Below are 19,079 nucleotides of genomic sequence, written 5' to 3'. Positions count from 1 at the left end.
TTGCAAGTTTCTTACTTAATTTCACATTATGTCCTCTGGTTCCTCTTGGATGAAGCTATCATTGCTGCAGTGTCCTCCTTCATTGTAGCTCTCCTAGGTTTAATATAAGGTAAATGTGGAAAAAAGAATACACAATGCACTGAGACAAGCAGAACATACACAAGCCTCACACTTGCTATACACAAGCTGATGGTTATGGAACATTATCACATTATTGCCAAACATATGATTAACATTGTTGATGCACAAGTTTATATATTACAGCAAAGGACTTAACATGAAATTAAGTAGGAAACTAGTTGATAAAGATGTAAAGAAATACTTTTATAGTATGAGAGTGGTGGATGAATGGAACAGATTGCCCGAGGACATGGTTAATGCAGACAATACATAAATTTAAGAGGTTGTGTGATATTAGTAGAGAATGTTCAAAAGATGTGGCCCCACAAATGTAAAGCTCCATCCTCATACAGTACAGATAGGGAAATATGCCTCCTCCTTGAAGAAATGGCACCAATTATTAGGTTCTAGAGTGGATTTTCTGAGAGCTAATGGTAGAGGGTCTGATGGATATTTTCCCCCCATGTGGGAGCATGACATCTTGGGCTCTGCATGATAAAATATGATGTAAATTAATTGTAAAGTTTTCCTTACAAAAAGATTGGCAAACACTGTCATGTGTGTACTCACCTGAAGTTTTTAAATCATGAATTAACCTGTCACCAACAGAGGCATGGTAGGACTGTTAGTGTGTTAAGTCCATTCCCACTGGCATACGGTCCCTCAAGTTTAAACTTGCACATGAGTTGTCCACACAATGTATTCACACTTGGATACATGTAGTTTGTACATGTAAGCATGAAATCAGATGTTTTATGCATAAAACTCATAAAAACACATGCTTTCCCAAAAAGTTTACTTGTTCATTCTTTATGTTCTGCATACTACTCGATTAATTTTTGTAATTTTTTGACAGTATTTTCTACGAGAATACAACCAGTTGATTGGAACTAGTGGTAATACCTCACAAATAAGCCTTTCTGTGAAAGGTTATGGGCTACTCTCAGGAGCCTGCCGTTTACTTCTCTCCCCAGTTGAAGTGTACACCATGTTTACTCAGGTCCTCACTGCAAGCCAACATGCTTTCTACCAGTAAGTGTCCAAGAGTGTATATTTAGAAGAATTATGGAGAAAATCCTTATGATAATGTCCTTCATTTAAGAAAAGGTGCTATTTAAAGATATTCATTCGGTCAGCTTTATATTCCTCTGTTATAAACTCCTCAGAATTTGAATTACATTTAATGTAAGCTGCTAAAAGTGCATTTTTATCCAGTTCTGAAAAAATGATTGATAGAAATATGCATGCGCTTCACTCCCATAGTGCTGAAAGATCTCTTCAATGTCAGTTTTTCCCATGAGCTATGAGAAATTCTCCACGATATCCAAGGGTTAGAAGTTTCTAACTCCCTGCCATCTGGTAAGGTTAATGGCTTCCACCCCTTACCAACCATCCAACCAGAAGTAGGACCCAAGCTGACTTAGGATATGTGCCCCTTCACTAAGTAGTAATTATCTAATGATGTTATTAGCCTGCCAGTTGTCTGACTGTGCCAGGCTGACCAACACATACTTCTCTGAATTTCCAAGCTCATCCAGTGTATTCAGACTTCCTTGTTTCCACCATGCACCGTTGTCAATGGCCATATAACTGTGGAGTGGATAAGATCTTGGATTTTTTTTGATAACAACTTGGGAAGGTCTTTGAGGAATTAAGTTTGTGCTTAGGTTGATGTAATGTTGGGTCCCAGTCCACTGATAGCATGGGCTCAAAGGACTTACCATCTTTTGACATTACCAGGGGTAAGTTATTCTTTGATTTGAATGGAGTGTATGCAAAGAAAATTTCAAAGACTTGGAGTTTACTATTAATGTAAATCTTGAATATAAACCCCTAAACTTTGCAAACTCCTGCATGTTTAGACCCCAATCGCTCAAAATCTTTTTCACTCCATCCTTCCACCTTCAGTTTGATCTCCTGCTTCCCCTTGTTCCTTCCACCTCTGACACATATATCTTTTTGTCAACCTTTCCTCACTGATTCTCTCCATATGGGTCGACTTGCTATCAGTGAACTGAACCAGGGCATGTGAAATGTCTGGAGTAAACCATGGAAAGGTGTCTGGGGCCTGGATGTGGATAGGAAGCTGTGGTTTTGGTGCATTATATTTGAACAGCTAGAGAATGAGTGTGAACGGATGTGGCCTTTTTTTTCCATCTGTTTCCGGGTGCTACCTTGCTGATGCAGGGGATGTCATTGCTGTTTCTTATGGGGCAGGGTGGTGCCAGGAGTGGATGAGGGCAAGCAAGTATGAATATGTACATGTGTATATATGTATATGTGTTGGAAAGGATCACAATTTTGAGCTTGATCAAGTGTATTCCTATGAGTCCACTGGGAAAATGAAACACAATAAGTTCTCAAGTGCACTTTCGTGTAATAATCACATCATCAGGGAGATACAAGAAAGAAATAAAACTGTCAGTAGATATACAAAGAAGATGTAGCTAGGACGCCATTTGGTAAACAAGTGATTGTGCAAGACAGACAACGAGCGTATCATAAACTTATTATATGGACAAGAAGGTGAATTGTTGACAAATTTTATCAACAATAAAGTTATCCAATTTGTTTAGACCTTCACTAATATTAAGGTTATAATTCTTTGTGTATTTGAAAATAGAAGATTCAGTGATATTTCTCGTGGTACTGGAGTTAGAGTTAATAACTGAGATGGCATTGCTCTAGTCAGTACAATGATCATAGTTTTTAATGTGATTAAACAAGGCATTTGATTCTTGTCCTGTTCTTATACTATATTTATGTTGCTTAAGTCTAACAGAAAGATCCTTACCAGAACTCACCAGAAAATTCTCCTGGATGCATCTTTTAAGTGCTATGTAGAAACTGTGATAAATTTTATGTTGGGCAGACTTGTATTTTTTGCATATTCTGCTGTTATTGTGTGTTTAGATATGCATTTCTCAGCTTCTTACATTTTTGGTAATTCGTACAGTGGAAGCAGATATCGGTTTAAGCTAGGCTCTAAGGGTGCATGTAAATGCAGTTTTCTTTCCACATGTCTTTGTGATATTTTTCCAATTTGAAGCAAACTTGTATGCAAGCTTATTCACATGCTTCCTTAACATAACATCTGATATTAAGTGCTCCAAAGAGGAGTAGTTGCATACCCAGCATGGGATGTACTCACTTTCATGAAAGTGCCTTTATCACCCTCATAAGTATTCTCTGTTTGGTAGAGTGAGGAGATTGATAGATAGAGTGAAAGATGCTTTTGATGGATTTTGGCCTGACATCATAGGAGGTTGACAGAAAGGCATGCATGGGACATAATTAATTGTAGACATGTGGTATACAGGGTTGATATTTTTCTTAAAACTCCATTCACAGACAAAAGTCCACATCAAGGTCAGGCCTTAATTGAAATATAAAGAGATAAATGAAAAGGAGAAAAAAGAAGTGAGACAAGAATTTATGAACTGTGGAGAAAGTAAAAAACCTGTCTTTTAAAATGTCACAAGTCATAGTTATTACAAAAGATATGAGGTTTACAGAATTCCAAAACTTTGAGTTGATAATGGCCACACAGTAATCATGTGATGCAGGAGCTTGCTTATTATTGCATGGTTTAGCTGCCTGTGTGCAAGCACACAGGCAGCGAGCTTTCAGGAGTAAAGGCAAGCATTAATTGCTATAAAAGAGGGAAAGTGAACCAGTGTTAGCAAGGTAGCGCAAGGAAACAGACAAAAGAATGGCTTAATCCACCCACATACACATGTATATACATACATGTCCACACACGCACATATACATAACTATACATCTCATCGTATATATATATATACACACACAGACATATACATATATACACATGTACAGAATTCATCCTGTCTGCTCTTATTCATTCCTGTCGCCACCCCGCCACTGTTTGGAGGAAAAGAAATTTTGACATCTAAACAGGATTATCAGTTTTGTGGAGGCAGATTTCCTTAAAGTTTCCAAGATAGTGTAGAAGTTACAGCAATACTATGTATATTCATTCATTTGAATCAAGAGAAGGAATTACAGATATGAAAAAGGAGAGATGAAATGTGTAAGAAGTTTTTGAAGTAGGAATTGGCAGAAATTGGGTCTTGGAGGCATTAAACTTAACCAGATTTTTCTACCCTGATGAGATGTTCTTTCTAAGTCTGAGTTTATTGAGGCAGTTGAGTTGAAGTGAGATGTAGATCAAGTGAGAGAAGAAAAAGCAGCTTTGAAGGATGTAAAAGAATGTAGCATTGAGTTGTCAGCATATGATTACATTTGGTTATTTGTAGAAGAAAGGAATAGTTGATAAAAAGGAGAAAAAGTATAGGAGATAGAACAGAACCTAGAGGGACACTGATGCTGATGGAGAAAGGGGTAGATACTGATCCATCAACAATCACAGTGATAAATTGTTCGGAGAGGAATTTAAAAATGAGGGAGCAAAGTGAGGAAGGAAAACCATAAGAAAGGTGCTTAGAGATGAGACCTCAGTGCCACACCTTGTCTACAACTTTAGCTATATCAAAGGAATCTGCATAGGACTTCTCAGAATCTTTCAGGGATGATGACCAGACATTAGTAAGATAGGAAAAGCTATCACCATTAGATTTGTGGTTACAGAAGCCATACTGGTATTCAGAGAGCAGACTGTGAGATTCAAGATGTCTGAAGGTATTGAAGTTGAGGAGGATTTCCATGAATTTGGAAATAGTAGAAGTCAAAGCAATAGGATGATAGTTAGAGAGATTAGAATTGTCATTGGTCCAAAGCAAGGCATATGAAGTGGTCAGGGGAAACGAAAGAATTGGTGTGGGGCTTGGCTGTGGATGATGGGTTCTTGTTTTGATTCATTATACATTACAGCTAGAGAGAGAGAGAGAGAGAGAGAGAGAGTAGATGTGAGCAAATGTCACTGAGGTGGGATACAAGAAAAAAAGAGAAAATAGAGAAAATTTTTTGAGGTGATATTTTAATGTTGTGTTTATGTTCCATGGCTTGCACTGGATTCGTATGAGTGCAAATCATTGAGACGTGGATTGTCCCTGATAAGTCACATAATTTCAGGTCCAGTGAAATGCTAGAAAACAAGCTGTCCAGTCTACCAAGCTACATTGAATCATTAGCACTTATTATCAGCAACATGGATGTGGTAAGTTATATACCCTAGAATTGATTTGCTTTAATTACTTTCTGGTAATGTCTTCAGTGGGATCAAAGGTCATACATGATAGGGAGTAAGTAAAGTGAACTGACTTTACCTATGAAGAAACTTTTGACATTCATTTTTTTGGAAAATTATATATTTCATATTTTCTGTAGTTGATTGCTGTTTAGAAGTATGTCTGGGAAATATTTTTCGTAGGTGCTGCTTAAATAATGTTCTTGACATTTTGCCTGCTATGTGTTTATCATAGAGTATGTCATTTGATTGTATATAGGTGGTATATTTAAACTCTTTACCAGAATTCTTTGTTTGGTTTAGTACTTGGATTGTCATAGATACTTGTTAAATAGTTCAGGGGCCTGTTTGATTAAGGCTTGATGTAAAAACTAAGTTTTATTAATGTAATTCACTGAATCCTTGCCCATTTTTTCAAAAGTAGTCAGGGACTTAGTGACTGATATAAAGGCAGACTTTAGGTTATTTATGATGTAGGAAGTAGTTGGTAGGCAGCCACAGACCAGGAAGGTATATTACAAGTAATACCTGCCTGGGTATTGGGAGGGTCAGTGACTGATGCATAATGAGCTAGCACTTCAGTGTCAAGTTGCATTCCTTTGACCTAGGTAGCTGTATTTTCTTTCTGCCTCACCCACATGTGTAGTGCTGACATTCTTTCCTCAAACATACAATTTCTCCTAGTCACACATAACACTTGACAACACTTAACCCACACATCACATTCTTCCTAACTCTAAACATTTTTTTGTGGTGAATACTGTGCATTAGCCCTGCCTTTTGGCAAAAGGTATGAGCAATAGATAGAAGTTGTGGGTAGTATTATCAGACAGTAGGATTAGGTAGAAGTATTGGGTAGGCAAAGGGGATAAGAGTGAGTGCTCAAATTACAGAGGTATAAGTTTGTTGAGTATTCCTGGTAAATTATATGGGAGGGTATTGATTGAGAGGGTGAAGGCATGTACAGAGCATCAGATTGGGGAAGAGCAGTGTGGTTTCAGAAGTGGTAGAGGATGTGTGGATCAGGTGTTTGCTTTGAAGAATGTATGTGAGAAATACTTAGAAAAGCAAATGGATTTGTATGTAGCATTTATGGATCTGGAGAAGGCATATGATAGAGTTGATAGAGATGCTCTGTGGAAGGTATTAAGAATATATGGTGTGGGAGGAAAGTTGTTAGAAGCAGTGAAAAGTTTTTATCGAGGATGTAAGGCATGTGTACGTGTAGGAAGAGAGGAAAGTGATTGGTTCTCTGTGAATGTAGGTTTGCGGCAGGGGTGTGTGATGTCTCCATGGTTGTTTAATTTGTTTATGGATGGGGTTGTTAGGGAGGTAAATGCAAGAGTTTTGGAAAGAGGGGCAAGTATGTAGTCTGTTGGGGATGAGAGAGCTTGGGAAGTGAGTCAGTTGTTGTTCGCTGATGATACAGCGCTGGTGGCTGATTCATGTGAGAAACTGCAGAAGCTGGTGACTGAGTTTGGAAAAGTGTGTGGAAGAAGAAAGTTAAGAGTAAATGTGAATAAGAGCAAGGTTATTAGGTACAGTAGGGTTGAGGGTCAAGTCAATTGGGAGGTGAGTTTGAATGGAGAAAAACTGGAGGAAGTGAAGTGTTTTAGATATCTGGGAGTGGATCTGGCAGCGGATGGAACCATGGAAGCGGAAGTGGATCATAGGGTGGGGGAGGGGGCGAAAATTCTGGGGCCTTGAAGAATGTGTGGAAGTCGAGAACATTATCTCGGAAAGCAAAAATGGGTATGTTTGAAGGAATGGTGGTTCCAACAATGTTGTATGGTTGCGAGGCGTGGGCTATGGATAGAGTTGTGTGCAGGAGGATGGATGTGCTGGAAATGAGATGTTTGAGGACAATGTGTGGTGTGAGGTGGTTTGATCGAGTGAGTAATGTAAGGATAAGAGAGATGTGTGGAAATAAAAAGAGCGTGGTTGAGAGAGCAGAAGAGGGTGTTTTGAAGTGGTTTGGGCACATGGAGAGGATGAGTGAGGAAAGATTGACCAAGAGGATATATGTGTCGGAGGTGGAGGGAACGAGGAGAAGTGGGAGACCAAATTGGAGGTGGAAAGATGGAGTGAAAAAGATTTTGTGTGATCGGGGCCTGAACATGCAGGAGAGTGAAAGGAGGGCAAGGAATAGAGTGAATTGGATCGATGTGGTATACCGGGGTTGACGTGCTGTCAGTGGATTGAATCAGGGCATGTGAAGCATCTGGGGTAAACCATGGAAAGCTGTGTAGGTATGTATATTTGCGTGTGTGGACGTATGTATATACATATGTATGAGGGTGGGTTGGGCCCTTTCTTTCATCTGTTTCCTTGCGCTACATCGCAAACGCGGGAGACAGCGACAAAGCTAAAAAAAAATATATATATATTTTTTTTTTTCATACTTTGTCGCTGTCTCCCGCGTTTGCGAGGTAGCGCAAGGAAACAGACGAAAGAAATGGCCCAACCCCCCCCCATACACATGTATATACATACGTCCACACACGCAAATATACATACCAACACAGCTTTCCATGGTTTACCCCAGACGCTTCACATGCCCTGCTTCAATCCACTGACAGCACGTCAACCCCGGTATACCACATCGCTCCAATTCACTCTATTCCTTGCCCTCCTTTCACCCTCCTGCATGTTCAGGCCCCGATCACACAAAATCTTTTTCACTGCATCTTTCCACCTCCAATTTGGTCTCCCTCTTCTCCTTGTTCCCTCCACCTCCGACACATATATCCTCTTGGTCAATCTTTCCTCACTCATTCTCTCCATGTGCCCAAACCATTTCAAAACACCCTCTTCTGCTCTCTCAACCACGCTCTTTTTATTTCCACACATCTCTCTTATCCTTACATTACTCACTCGATCAAACCACCTCACACCACACATTGTCCTCAAACATCTCATTTCCAGCACATCCATCCTCCTGCACACAACTCTATCCATAGCCCACGCCTCGCAACCATACAACATTGTTGGAACCACTATTCCTTCAAACATACCCATTTTTGCTTTCTGAGATAATGTTCTCGACTTCCACACATTCTTCAAGGCTCCCTGGATTTTCGCCCCCTCCCCCACCCTATGATCCACTTCCGCTTCCATGGTTCCATCCGCTGCCAGATCCACTCCCAGATATCTAGAACACTTTACTTCCTCCAGTTTTTCTCCATTCAAACTTACCTCCCAATTGACTTGACCCTCAACCCTACTGTACCTAATTACCTTGCTCTTATTCACATTTACTCTTAACTTTCTTCTTTCACACACTTTACCAAACTCAGTCACCAGCTTCTGCAGTTTCTCACATGCATCAGCCACCAGCGCTGTATCATCAGCGAACAACAACTGACTCACTTCCCAAGCTCTCTCATCCCCAACAGACTTCATACTTGCCCCTCTTTCCAAAACTCTTGCATTCACCTCCCTAACAACCCCATCCATAAACAAATTAAACAACCATGGAGACATCACACACCCCTGCCGGAAACCTACATTCACTGAGAACCAATCACTTTCCTCTCTTCCTACACGTACACATGCCTTACATCCTCGATAAAAACTTTTCACTGCTTCTGACAACTTGCCTCCCACACCATATATTCTTAATACCTTCCACAGAGCTTCTCTATCAACTCTATCATATGCCTTCTCCAGATCCATAAATGCTACATACAAATCCATATATATATATATATATATATGTATATATATATATATATATATTTTTTTTTTTGCTTTGTCGCTGTCTCCCGCGTTTGCGAGGTAGCGCAAGGATATATATATATATATATTTTTTTTTTTTTTTTTATACTTTGTCGCTGTCTCCCGCGTATTGCGAGGTAGCGCAAGGAAACAGACGAAAGAAATGGCCCAACCCCCCCCATACACATGTACATACACACGTCCACACACACAAATATACATACCTACACAGCTTTCCATGGTTTACCCCGGACGCTTCACATGCCTTGATTCAATCCACTGACAGCACGTCAACCCCTGTATACCACATCGCTCCAATTCACTCTATTCCTTGCCCTCCTTTCACCCTCATGCATGTTCAGGCCCCGATCACACAAAATCTTTTTCACTCCATCTTTCCACCTCCAATTTGGTCTCCCTCTTCTCCTCGTTCCCTCCACCTCCGACACATATATCCTCTTGGTCAATCTTTCCTCACTCATTCTCTCCATGTGCCCAAACCATTTTAAAACACTCTCTTCTGCTCTCTCAACCACGCTCTTTTTATTTCCACACATCTCTCTTACCCTTACGTTACTTACTCGATCAAACCACCTCACACCACACATTGTCCTCAAACATCTCATTTCCAGCACATCCATCCTCCTGCGCACAACTCTATCCATAGCCCACGCCTCGCAACCATACAACATTGTTGGAACTACTATTCCTTCAAACATACCCATTTTTGCTTTCCGGGATAATGTTCTCGACTTCCACACATTTTTCAAGGCTCCCAAAATTTTCGCCCCCTCCCCCACCCTATGATCCACTTCCGCTTCCATGGTTCCATCCGCTGACAGATCCACTCCCAGATATCTAAAACACTTCACTTCCTCCAGTTTTTCACCATTCAAACTCACCTCCCAATTGACTTGACCCTCAGCCCTACTGTACCTAATAACCTTGCTCTTATTCACATTTACTCTTAACTTTCTTCTTCCACACACTTTACCAAACTCCGTCACCAGCTTCTGCAGTTTCTCACATGAATCCGCCACCAGCGCTGTATCATCAGCGAACAACAACTGACTCACTTCCCAAGCTCTCTCATCCCCAACAGATATATATATATATATATATATATATATATATATATATATATATATATATATATATATATATATGTTTTCTTTCTTTCATACTATTTGCCATCTCCCGTGTTAGCGAGGTAGCGTCAAGAACAGAGGACTGGACCTTTGAGGGAATATCCTCACCTGGCCTCCTCTGTTTCTTCTTTTGGAAAATTAAAAAAAACCAAGAGGGAAGGATTTCTAGTTCCCCCGCTCCCTTTCCTTTTAGTCGCCTTCTACGACACGCAGGGAATACGTGGGAAGTATTCTTTCTCCCCTATCCCTATGCACCGCAATTATACCCTCAACTGCCACATTACTTACCTTTGTATTTAGATCATCCATCACTATTACCTGGTCTTTTGTATCAACTGCTGATGTACTCACTCAGCTCCTCCCAAAACACTTGCCTCTCATGATCTTTAGTGCTAATTATCACCCATCTCTAGCTGTCCACTTTCAGTTTTACCCATATCAGTCTAGAATTTACTTCCAGAACTTCTGCTTCAGGAGCAGTGCTGTTCATTCTGTAGCTCTTGTTCTATCACCAACCCTAACTTTGCTCCCAAGACATTTCCAAACTATTCTTCCCCATTACGTTTGAGCTTTGTTTCTTTCAGAGCTAGAACATCCAGGTTTCTTTCCTCCAACATACTACCTATGTCTCCTCTCTTCTCATCTTGGTTACACCCACACACATTAAGAAAACCCAGCCTGTACCTTTAAGGAGGATGATCAGTCCCTGCCTTGTTACTTCAGTTTTTGCTTGTATAAATTGAATTGCAAGAAGGGAGATATAAGCCCTTGCTCCTGCCTCCTTTAGTTGCCTTCTACAACACATATGGAATATGAAAGAATAATTCTTTCTTATCCACCCAAGGGCTAACCATTTGTAATCAAAAGTGTTTACTTCTCTGATATTCCAGATAAGCATTGGAATCGTGGACAGTGTGCAGCAATTAGCTTTAGACTTAGTGAAAAATTTTCCCCTGGTGTCCATGTACAGGACATTCTTGGCATATCGGTCTCTCTTCAAGCTCTTCCATGCGATATACAACAAGGCTGAATACTTTCAAGACTTTCTACACTCATTTGGTGAGTTTTCTTGTGAAACACTGTAGTTACTTTTTTTCATAGAAACACTGCGGTTACTCTTTTTTTTCATCAATATTCCTGGGACGTCTGAACTTGTATTGATTATGAAGTTGAGTGTAAGGTTTAAATTGACCTATAAGATTGGCTTTGATGGAGTAAGTAATGAAAGGGTAAGAGAGATGTGTGGTAATAAAAAGAGTGTGGTTGAAAAAGTAGAAGGTGTGTTGAAATAGTTGGGACATACGGAGAGAATGAGTGAGGAAAAGTTGACAAAGAGAATATATATGTCAGAGGTAGAGGGAACAAGGGAATGTGGCCATTTTTCATCTGTTTCCTGGCACTACCTCACTGACATAGGGATAAGGTGATGCTGTTTCCTGTGGGGTTGGGTGGCACTGGGAGTGGATGAAGTATATGTTCATGTGTATATACATGTCTGTATCTGTATCTACATGTATGTCTATATGTATATGTTGATATTTATATGTATATGGGAGTGGATTTAGCAGCGGATGGAACCATGGAAGCGGAGATAAATCACTGGGCAGGGGAGGGGACGAAGTCTCTGGGAGTGTTGAAGAATGTGTGGAAGGCAAGAATGTTATCTCATAGAGCAAAAATGGGTATGTATGAAGGAATAGTGGTTCCAACAGTGTTATATGGTTGCGAGGCATGGGCTATAGATAGGGTTGTGTGGAGGAGGATGGATGTGTTGGAAATGAGATGTTTGAGGACAGTATGTGGTGTAAGGTGGTTTGATCGAGTAAGTAATGAAATGGTAAGAGAGATGTTTGGTAATAAAAAGAGTGTGGTTGAGAGAGCAGAAGAGGGTGTATTGAAATGGTTTGGTCACATGGAGAAAATGAGTGAGGAAAGATTGACAAATAGGATATATATATAGTTTCTCAAATTTTAGCAAAGTGGGTCATCAAGGATTTTGTTTGTGCAGACTTTTAACAGAATAATGTGTGATTTGCCTGTTTGCTCTAATATTTCATGTATGTTTGTTAGAAGAGCAGTCATTCATATAAAATCTTGTTTACACAAAAAGTACCAGCAGGGGGACATTGCATTTTATACTGTAGTTATTTCTGTTAATTTAAAGTATTTATGCTAGATGTTTGCTTTTACAGAAAATTATCTTTTTTGTGTATTGTAAAATCTATGACTGTATTTTTCCATCTCCAGTGTACAAAACCATTGTGTTGACATGCTCTTTTGCTCCGGAGACTGAGTCCTTCCCCAATGATAATGGAAGTTGGAAAGATATCACTACTGAAGGTAGAGATAATGGTAAATGGAGTGGCCTGAAGAATGAAGTTATGACTTACAAAAGCTTTCTGCCTCTTTGGAATGCTCTCATGGTACCTGAAAAAGTGGCAAACATCAGAGTCATAGGTAATGTCATTATCAGTGATGAATGAATGATATTTCAGCAAATAAGCATAGATTAATTCTTTCTTTCATTTATGCTTTTTCTTACCAGAGTGAGAGATTTTCTTGGATATTTACATAAGAAAATCAGGGTTAGGACCTTTCATCCCTCATTACTGTACTTCATTAAAGTACTGGTCTCTTCATCTTTCTTTTTCCACTCAACCATGGAGATTTTAGTTCGCTGCTGGGAAATTATTTTCCAATTAGCTTAAAGTCTGTAGTTGGTAAACTAATAGAAACCATCATTTGGGATACAATTTTGAACCGTTGAGAGGATCATCACTTCATAATGATTCTCAGCATGGTTTTCAATGGAGTAGATCATTTTTGACAAATCTGCCTAATATATTTTATGAAATAATCAACATGTATGATGAAAGTAAAGCAGTTGATATCATCTGTTAAGATTTTCAAAAAGCATTCAGTAAAGTTTCACATTAAATGTTCCTAACAAAGTTTAGTCACATGGTATAGATGGAGTTGCACTTTGATAGTTAAGAAATTGGCTTACAGGCCAAAAACAATGAATATAGTTATAAATGGTCAAACCTCTGAATAGTTGGACATTATAAGTGGTGTACCACAGGGATCAGTCTTGGGACCAGTTCTCTTTCTTTTATATGTATTGATAATATTGATGATTGATTGCTTTGTGAATGCTTTGTAAAGTATCTAAATTCATGGATAGTACTAAGGTGGAAAATAAATCTCCAACAGAAACTGAAAGCCTGCAGCTTCTAACTGACACAGACGTACAGGTAGACAGGGCTTATAGTGGCAATTGAACTTTGATATATATGAGTGTAATGTTTTACATATTGGTAGTAAAATGAAAAGGCAAGCTGTAATGTGAATTTTGTTGTGCTAGAAAAGGTAAATGAGGAAATGGGCTTGGATTTGATAATATCTGGTAACCAAAAGCCAAGTAAACAGTGCATAGTAGAAGCAGTAAAAGAGGCAAACAAAATTCTTGGATTCATAAGTAGGCTTTTGAAATTAAGTCTTAGGAAATTTGTCTCTATTTACAGAACACTTATGGATCCCCTTCTGGAATATTGTGCCCAGTTTTGGTCCCTGGGGATAGGGGAGAAAGAATAATTCCCATGTATTCCCTGCCTGTCATAGAAGGCGACTAAAAGGGGAGGGAGTGGGGGGGCTGGAAATCCTCCTCTCTCATTTTTAATTTTCCTAAAGAAGGAACAGAAAAGGGGGCCAAGTGAGGATATTCCCTCAAATGCTCAGTCCTTTGATCTTAACGCTACCTCGCTAATGCGGGAAATGGTGAATAGTATGAAAAAAATGGAAAGAGTACAGAGATGAACGAGCAAGGTGATTCCTGGCCAGGGAAACAAATCCTGTGAGAGCCAAATAAAAAAATTGAATTTGTTTAGCTGAGAAAAGATAAAGTCAAGAGGTGATCTATTACACTTATTCAAAATTATTAGTTTTGATAATCTTGATCTCATAAGCTACCTAAAGACAGATCAATTAATATTTCTTGTAGTAATGGATATATATGTATGGGCAAATATTTTACTTTGAATAAGGCAATGTACTTTTTCTTTTAACATCAGTGTTAGAGTATAAAATGACTTATTGAGTAGAGTAGTTGAAAGTGATTCCATAAATACATTTAAGCATAGACTTGATAAATATTTTGCTTCAAATCCATGACTAACATTATTTGCACTTCCTTAGCTGCATGATAAGTTTACAGGTCTTCCTCTTTGAAAAATTTGTCTTCTTACTCCCACCACATTAATGAATGATTATGTGATCTCTTGGACTTGCAAACAGCCGTGTTAGAATTCATTGGACCATTGCTGTTTTCAATTCAGTTGGTCATTTGGGGCCTACCATCAGCCAATTAGAGACCGTTGCAGAGATGTTGCAGACATCCTTTTGGCTAAATGACAGCTTATAGAATTTTCTTGATTGAATGCTGATAGGACCTCTGCTACCAGACCTGCTTTTTTATTTCATGATTGGTATCTCTTTCCTCTGTATTTCTTTTTATTTATAAAAAGGATGGTATATTGTTTGTATGTGTTAAGGAAAAATATTTTGATTTGCTTATTTTTTTATTTTATTTTCTTATACTCTGTCGCTGTCTCCTGTGTTAGTGAGGTAGTGCAAGGAAACAGATGAATGAATGGCCCAACTCACCCACATACACATTTATATACGTACACACCCCCACACGCACATATACATACCTATACATTTCAACGTATACATACATATACATACACAGACGTATACATATATACACATGTACATATTCATGCTTGCTGCCTTCATCCATTCCTGTCACCACCCCACCACACATGAAATGGCACCCCCCTTCCCCCAGCGCGTGCGAGAGGTAGTGCTAGGAAAAGACAACAAAGGCCACATTCGTTCACACTCAGTCTGTATCTGTCATGTGCAATGCAGCAAAACCACGGCTCCCTTTCCACATCTAGGCCCCACAAAACTTTCCATGGTTTACCCCAGATGCTTCACATGCCCTGGTTCAATCCATTGACAGCGTGTCGATCCCGGTATGCCACATCGTTCCAATTCACTCTATTCCTTGCACGCCTTTCACCCTCCTGTATGTTCAGGCCCCAATCACTCAAAATCTTTTAAACTCCATCCTTCCACCTCCAGTTTGGTCTCCCACTTCTCCTTGTTCCCTCCACCTCTAACACATGTATCGTCTTTGTCAGTCATTCCTCACTCATTCTCTCTATGTTACTTATTTTTTATTTTGATTAAATCCAGAACTCCTTATTTGTTACTCTGAAACTCCAAAACCACTATAGTCAGTAACAGGCAAGTGATGGACTCTTTTGGAGTGAAAAGTTCCTTGATAAGATTGGACTTCTTTTCGTTCCCTGATGATGATACAGCTTTGAAGAATGTGACTTTTCACATGTACTGTAACCTCATGGAGGCATAATCCAATAACACAAATACTTCTTGTATACATGCTTTCTGCCCTTGGAATTTATTCTATCTTTATGAGGCCCCTGCAGCATTCAGGAAGCTGAACATGACCAGTGATTCGAACCGTAGCCCATGCATTGTTTTGATCTGTGTGCAGAGAGTAGAGGGCAGTTGAGTAGGAAGTGTTTTGTGTCTGTTGTTGTGGATGGTTCTTGGACAGAAAGGGTCTTGGGATATGTTGAAATAGTGTTTATAGCTTTGCAGGGATGGGTGATGTCCAAAGCGTAGACAGGAAAGTGTAACGTGTGAAAGGGGGTGCTGCTTTTGAGTGTGTCTGGTGGCCTGGAGTTTAAGACTGAGTTAAATGGGTAGTTGGTTAATGCTTGACTGATTATTTCAGGATGTATGTGTTTTGTCATTGTTTTATTTGTTGGGATGGGAGATCTGTGAGTAGAGATTGCTGAATTGTGAGGCAAGAGTAAGTAGTTTATTTTTACTTGGAGGTAAGTAGTTAGTTATAGATTGGTCTGGATGGGAGAAGGATCTAGTGCTTTTGGACTGAATTGAGTGCCAGCCATGTCAAGGTGTATGTGTTTGTCAGTGTTTTATTTGTTGGGATTGGGGAACTGTGAGTAGAGATTGCTGCATTGTGAGGCAAGAGTAAGTATTTTGTTTTTACTTAGGGGTTGATGGTTAGTTATAGATTGGTTTGGATGGGAGAGGGGTCGAGTGCTTTTGCACTGAATTGAGTGCCAGCCATGTCCAAGTCTTGAGTCTATTTAGGAAGCTGTTTCAAGATGAGATCCAGATCAAGTGAGAGAAGGAGCAGAATTGAAGGATGTGAATGAATGCAGTGTAGAGTTGTCAGCCTATGGGTGCTTTTGATTATTTGTGAAGGAGAGGAAATCATTGACAAAAAAGAGAAAAAGTGAAAGGGACAAGACAGAACCTTGAGGAACTGCTGTTGATGGAGAAAAGGGGAAGCTGATCCATCAACATCTGGTGTTCCTGAAGGTCCTGTCCTGCTTCTTTCACTCTTTCTTCTTTTTATCAATGATTTTCTTTCTTCTACTAATAATCAATTGCACTCATATGCTGACAACTCAGCATTGTAATCTTCCACATCCCTCAAATCTGCTCCTTCTTCTCTCACTTGATCTGCATCTCATCTCATTACAACTTCCTTAATAAACTAAGACTTGGATGGGATATCTCAGTTAAACAGACAAAATCTGGGTATGTTTCATGTCTCTTGAGACCCAGTTTCTGCCCATCAATTAAAAATTCCTCAACTTTCTCTCTTGATGGATCTGTAATTCCACCCCTTGACTCAATGAACTTACTTGCTTGGTATTACTGTAACATCCACACTACCTTGAAAACCCCTCATTATGGAAATAGCTAAATCTGCCTCAAAGAAAGCAGGAGTTCTTTGTAGATGTTGAAACTATTTTTTTGAACAGTTGCTCCTTTCGTACACAGAATTGATCTCTCTCTGTATGGAGTACTTCTCTCACATCTGGGGTGGTTCTAGCTCTGCATCCTTACTTGACAGAGTTGAGTCAAAATTAGTCCAACTCGTGGACTCTTTCAGGCTAACTTCAAGAATTGACCCACATGCCCTACACTGTAATTTTGTTTCCCTTTCCTTCTTCTGTAGGTATTACTTTAGATTTACCTCCCAAAAGCTAGCTGCTTGTGTGTGTCCACCACCAGCTATAACATGCATTACTCAGCAGACTGCTGTATCAAATGATTACTGTGCAGCTTCTGGCAACTCAAGGGTCGGCTGTTATAACTTTTTCTTTCCTTACACTTCTAAGCTTGTAACTTTCTACCCTCTTATATCTTTTCCAATAACTCTGACCTGGCACCTTTGAAAAGAAAGTTTTTTTCACTTGTGAAATTTGAAAATACTTTTCCTTGTCTCTTCTTTTTCCTTGTCGTTAACCTCATTATATTTCAATTTAAGCCTAACTTTGATGTTCACTTTTGTCTGTGACTGGAGCCTTCTTTGTAGTAATCATAAATGAGAAACAAAATTTCAGAGAGCATATTGAGAAGTTAATATAGTCGAGTCAATTAATGAGTATGATTGTAAGAACATTATCTGCAAGAGATAGAAACCTATTGGTGAAAGTGTGTATATTTGTTTGTACTTGATTGCTGTTTCCTGCATCAGTATGGTAGCTCTAGGAAACAGACAGAGAATGACCCATCCACTCATATACCCAAATATATATACATAAGCACATATACACATACATTTTTTTTCATACATATTCGCCATTTCCGGCGTTAGCGAGGTAGCGCTAAGAACAGAGGACTGAGCCTTAGAGTCAATATCCTCACTTGGCCCCCTTCTCTGCTCCTTCTTTAGGAAGATTAAAAAAATGGGAGGGGAGGATTTCCAGCCCCCCGCTCCCTCCCCTTTTAGTCGCCTTTTACAACGCACTGGGAATATGTGGGAAGTATTCTTTCTTCCCTATCCTCAGGGATAACACATACATATACATATCAATATATACACATATACACATACATAGGCATATACATATATATGCATGTACATATGCTTGCATTCATCTTTTCCTGGCGCCGCCCCACCCCACAGGAAACAACATTACTATCCCCTACGTCAGCAAGGTAGTGCCGGAAAACAGACAAAAAAGGCCACATTCGTTCACACTCAGTCTCTAGCTCTCATGTGTAATGCACCGAAACCACAGTTCCTGATCCACATCCAGGCCCCACTGACCTTTCCATGGTTTACCCCAGATGTTTCACATGCCCTAGTTCAGTCCATTGACAGCACGTCAACCCCTGTATACCACATCTTTCCAATTCGCTCTGTTTCTTGCATGCCTCTCACTCTTATATATGTTCAGGCCCCAATCACTCAAAATCTTTTCCACTCCATCCTTCCACCTCCAATTTGGTTTCCTGCTTCTCCTTGTTCCATCCACCTGTGACACATATATCCTCTTTGTCAACCTTTCCTCTCTCATTCTCTCCATACGTTCAAATCATTTTAACACACCCTCTTCTGCTTTTTCAACTACACTCTTTTTATTACCACACATCTCTCTTACCCTTTTATTACTTTTCATTACTTATTAAATCAAGCCGCCTCACACCACATATTGTCTTCAAATATTTCTTTTCCAACACATTCATCTCCCTCCGTACATCCCTATATATGGCCCATGCCTCAAAACCATATGATATCCCTGGGGATAGGGGAGAAAGAATACTTTTCACATATTCCCCATGTCTTGTAGATGGTGACTAAAGAGGGCGGGAGCAGGGGGCTGGAACCTCCCCCCCCCCCTTCTTGTATTTCAATTTCTAAAAGAGGAGGAAAGTGTTTAATGCATATATAGAAAATAGAATTGCATACTTCTGTGTTGTATGGCCTCTAACAAAACATTTAGAAGTAAACATAATAGAGAGAATTCAAAAGCACTGTATGAGCATAAATTTAGGGGATGGAACAT

General features: G+C 39.5%; 1 protein-coding gene across 1 annotated transcript in view; it reads left to right on the top strand.

The window, feature by feature from the left end:
* LOC139750406 (DNA-dependent protein kinase catalytic subunit-like) overlaps positions 1 to 19,079 on the top strand; it is a 254,167-nt gene that overhangs the window by 11,818 nt on the left and 223,270 nt on the right. Inside the window, exons 5-8 of the mRNA XM_071665164.1 lie at positions 977 to 1,152; positions 5,176 to 5,260; positions 11,046 to 11,214; positions 12,403 to 12,612. Coding sequence (XP_071521265.1) covers positions 977 to 1,152; positions 5,176 to 5,260; positions 11,046 to 11,214; positions 12,403 to 12,612 — 640 coding nt within the window. The remainder of the gene's footprint in view (positions 1 to 976; positions 1,153 to 5,175; positions 5,261 to 11,045; positions 11,215 to 12,402; positions 12,613 to 19,079) is intronic.

Source organism: Panulirus ornatus, chromosome 9 (assembly GCF_036320965.1).
Source record: "Panulirus ornatus isolate Po-2019 chromosome 9, ASM3632096v1, whole genome shotgun sequence".
Lineage (NCBI taxonomy): Eukaryota > Metazoa > Arthropoda > Malacostraca > Decapoda > Palinuridae > Panulirus > Panulirus ornatus.
This window is presented reverse-complemented; position numbering and strand designations above follow the sequence as displayed.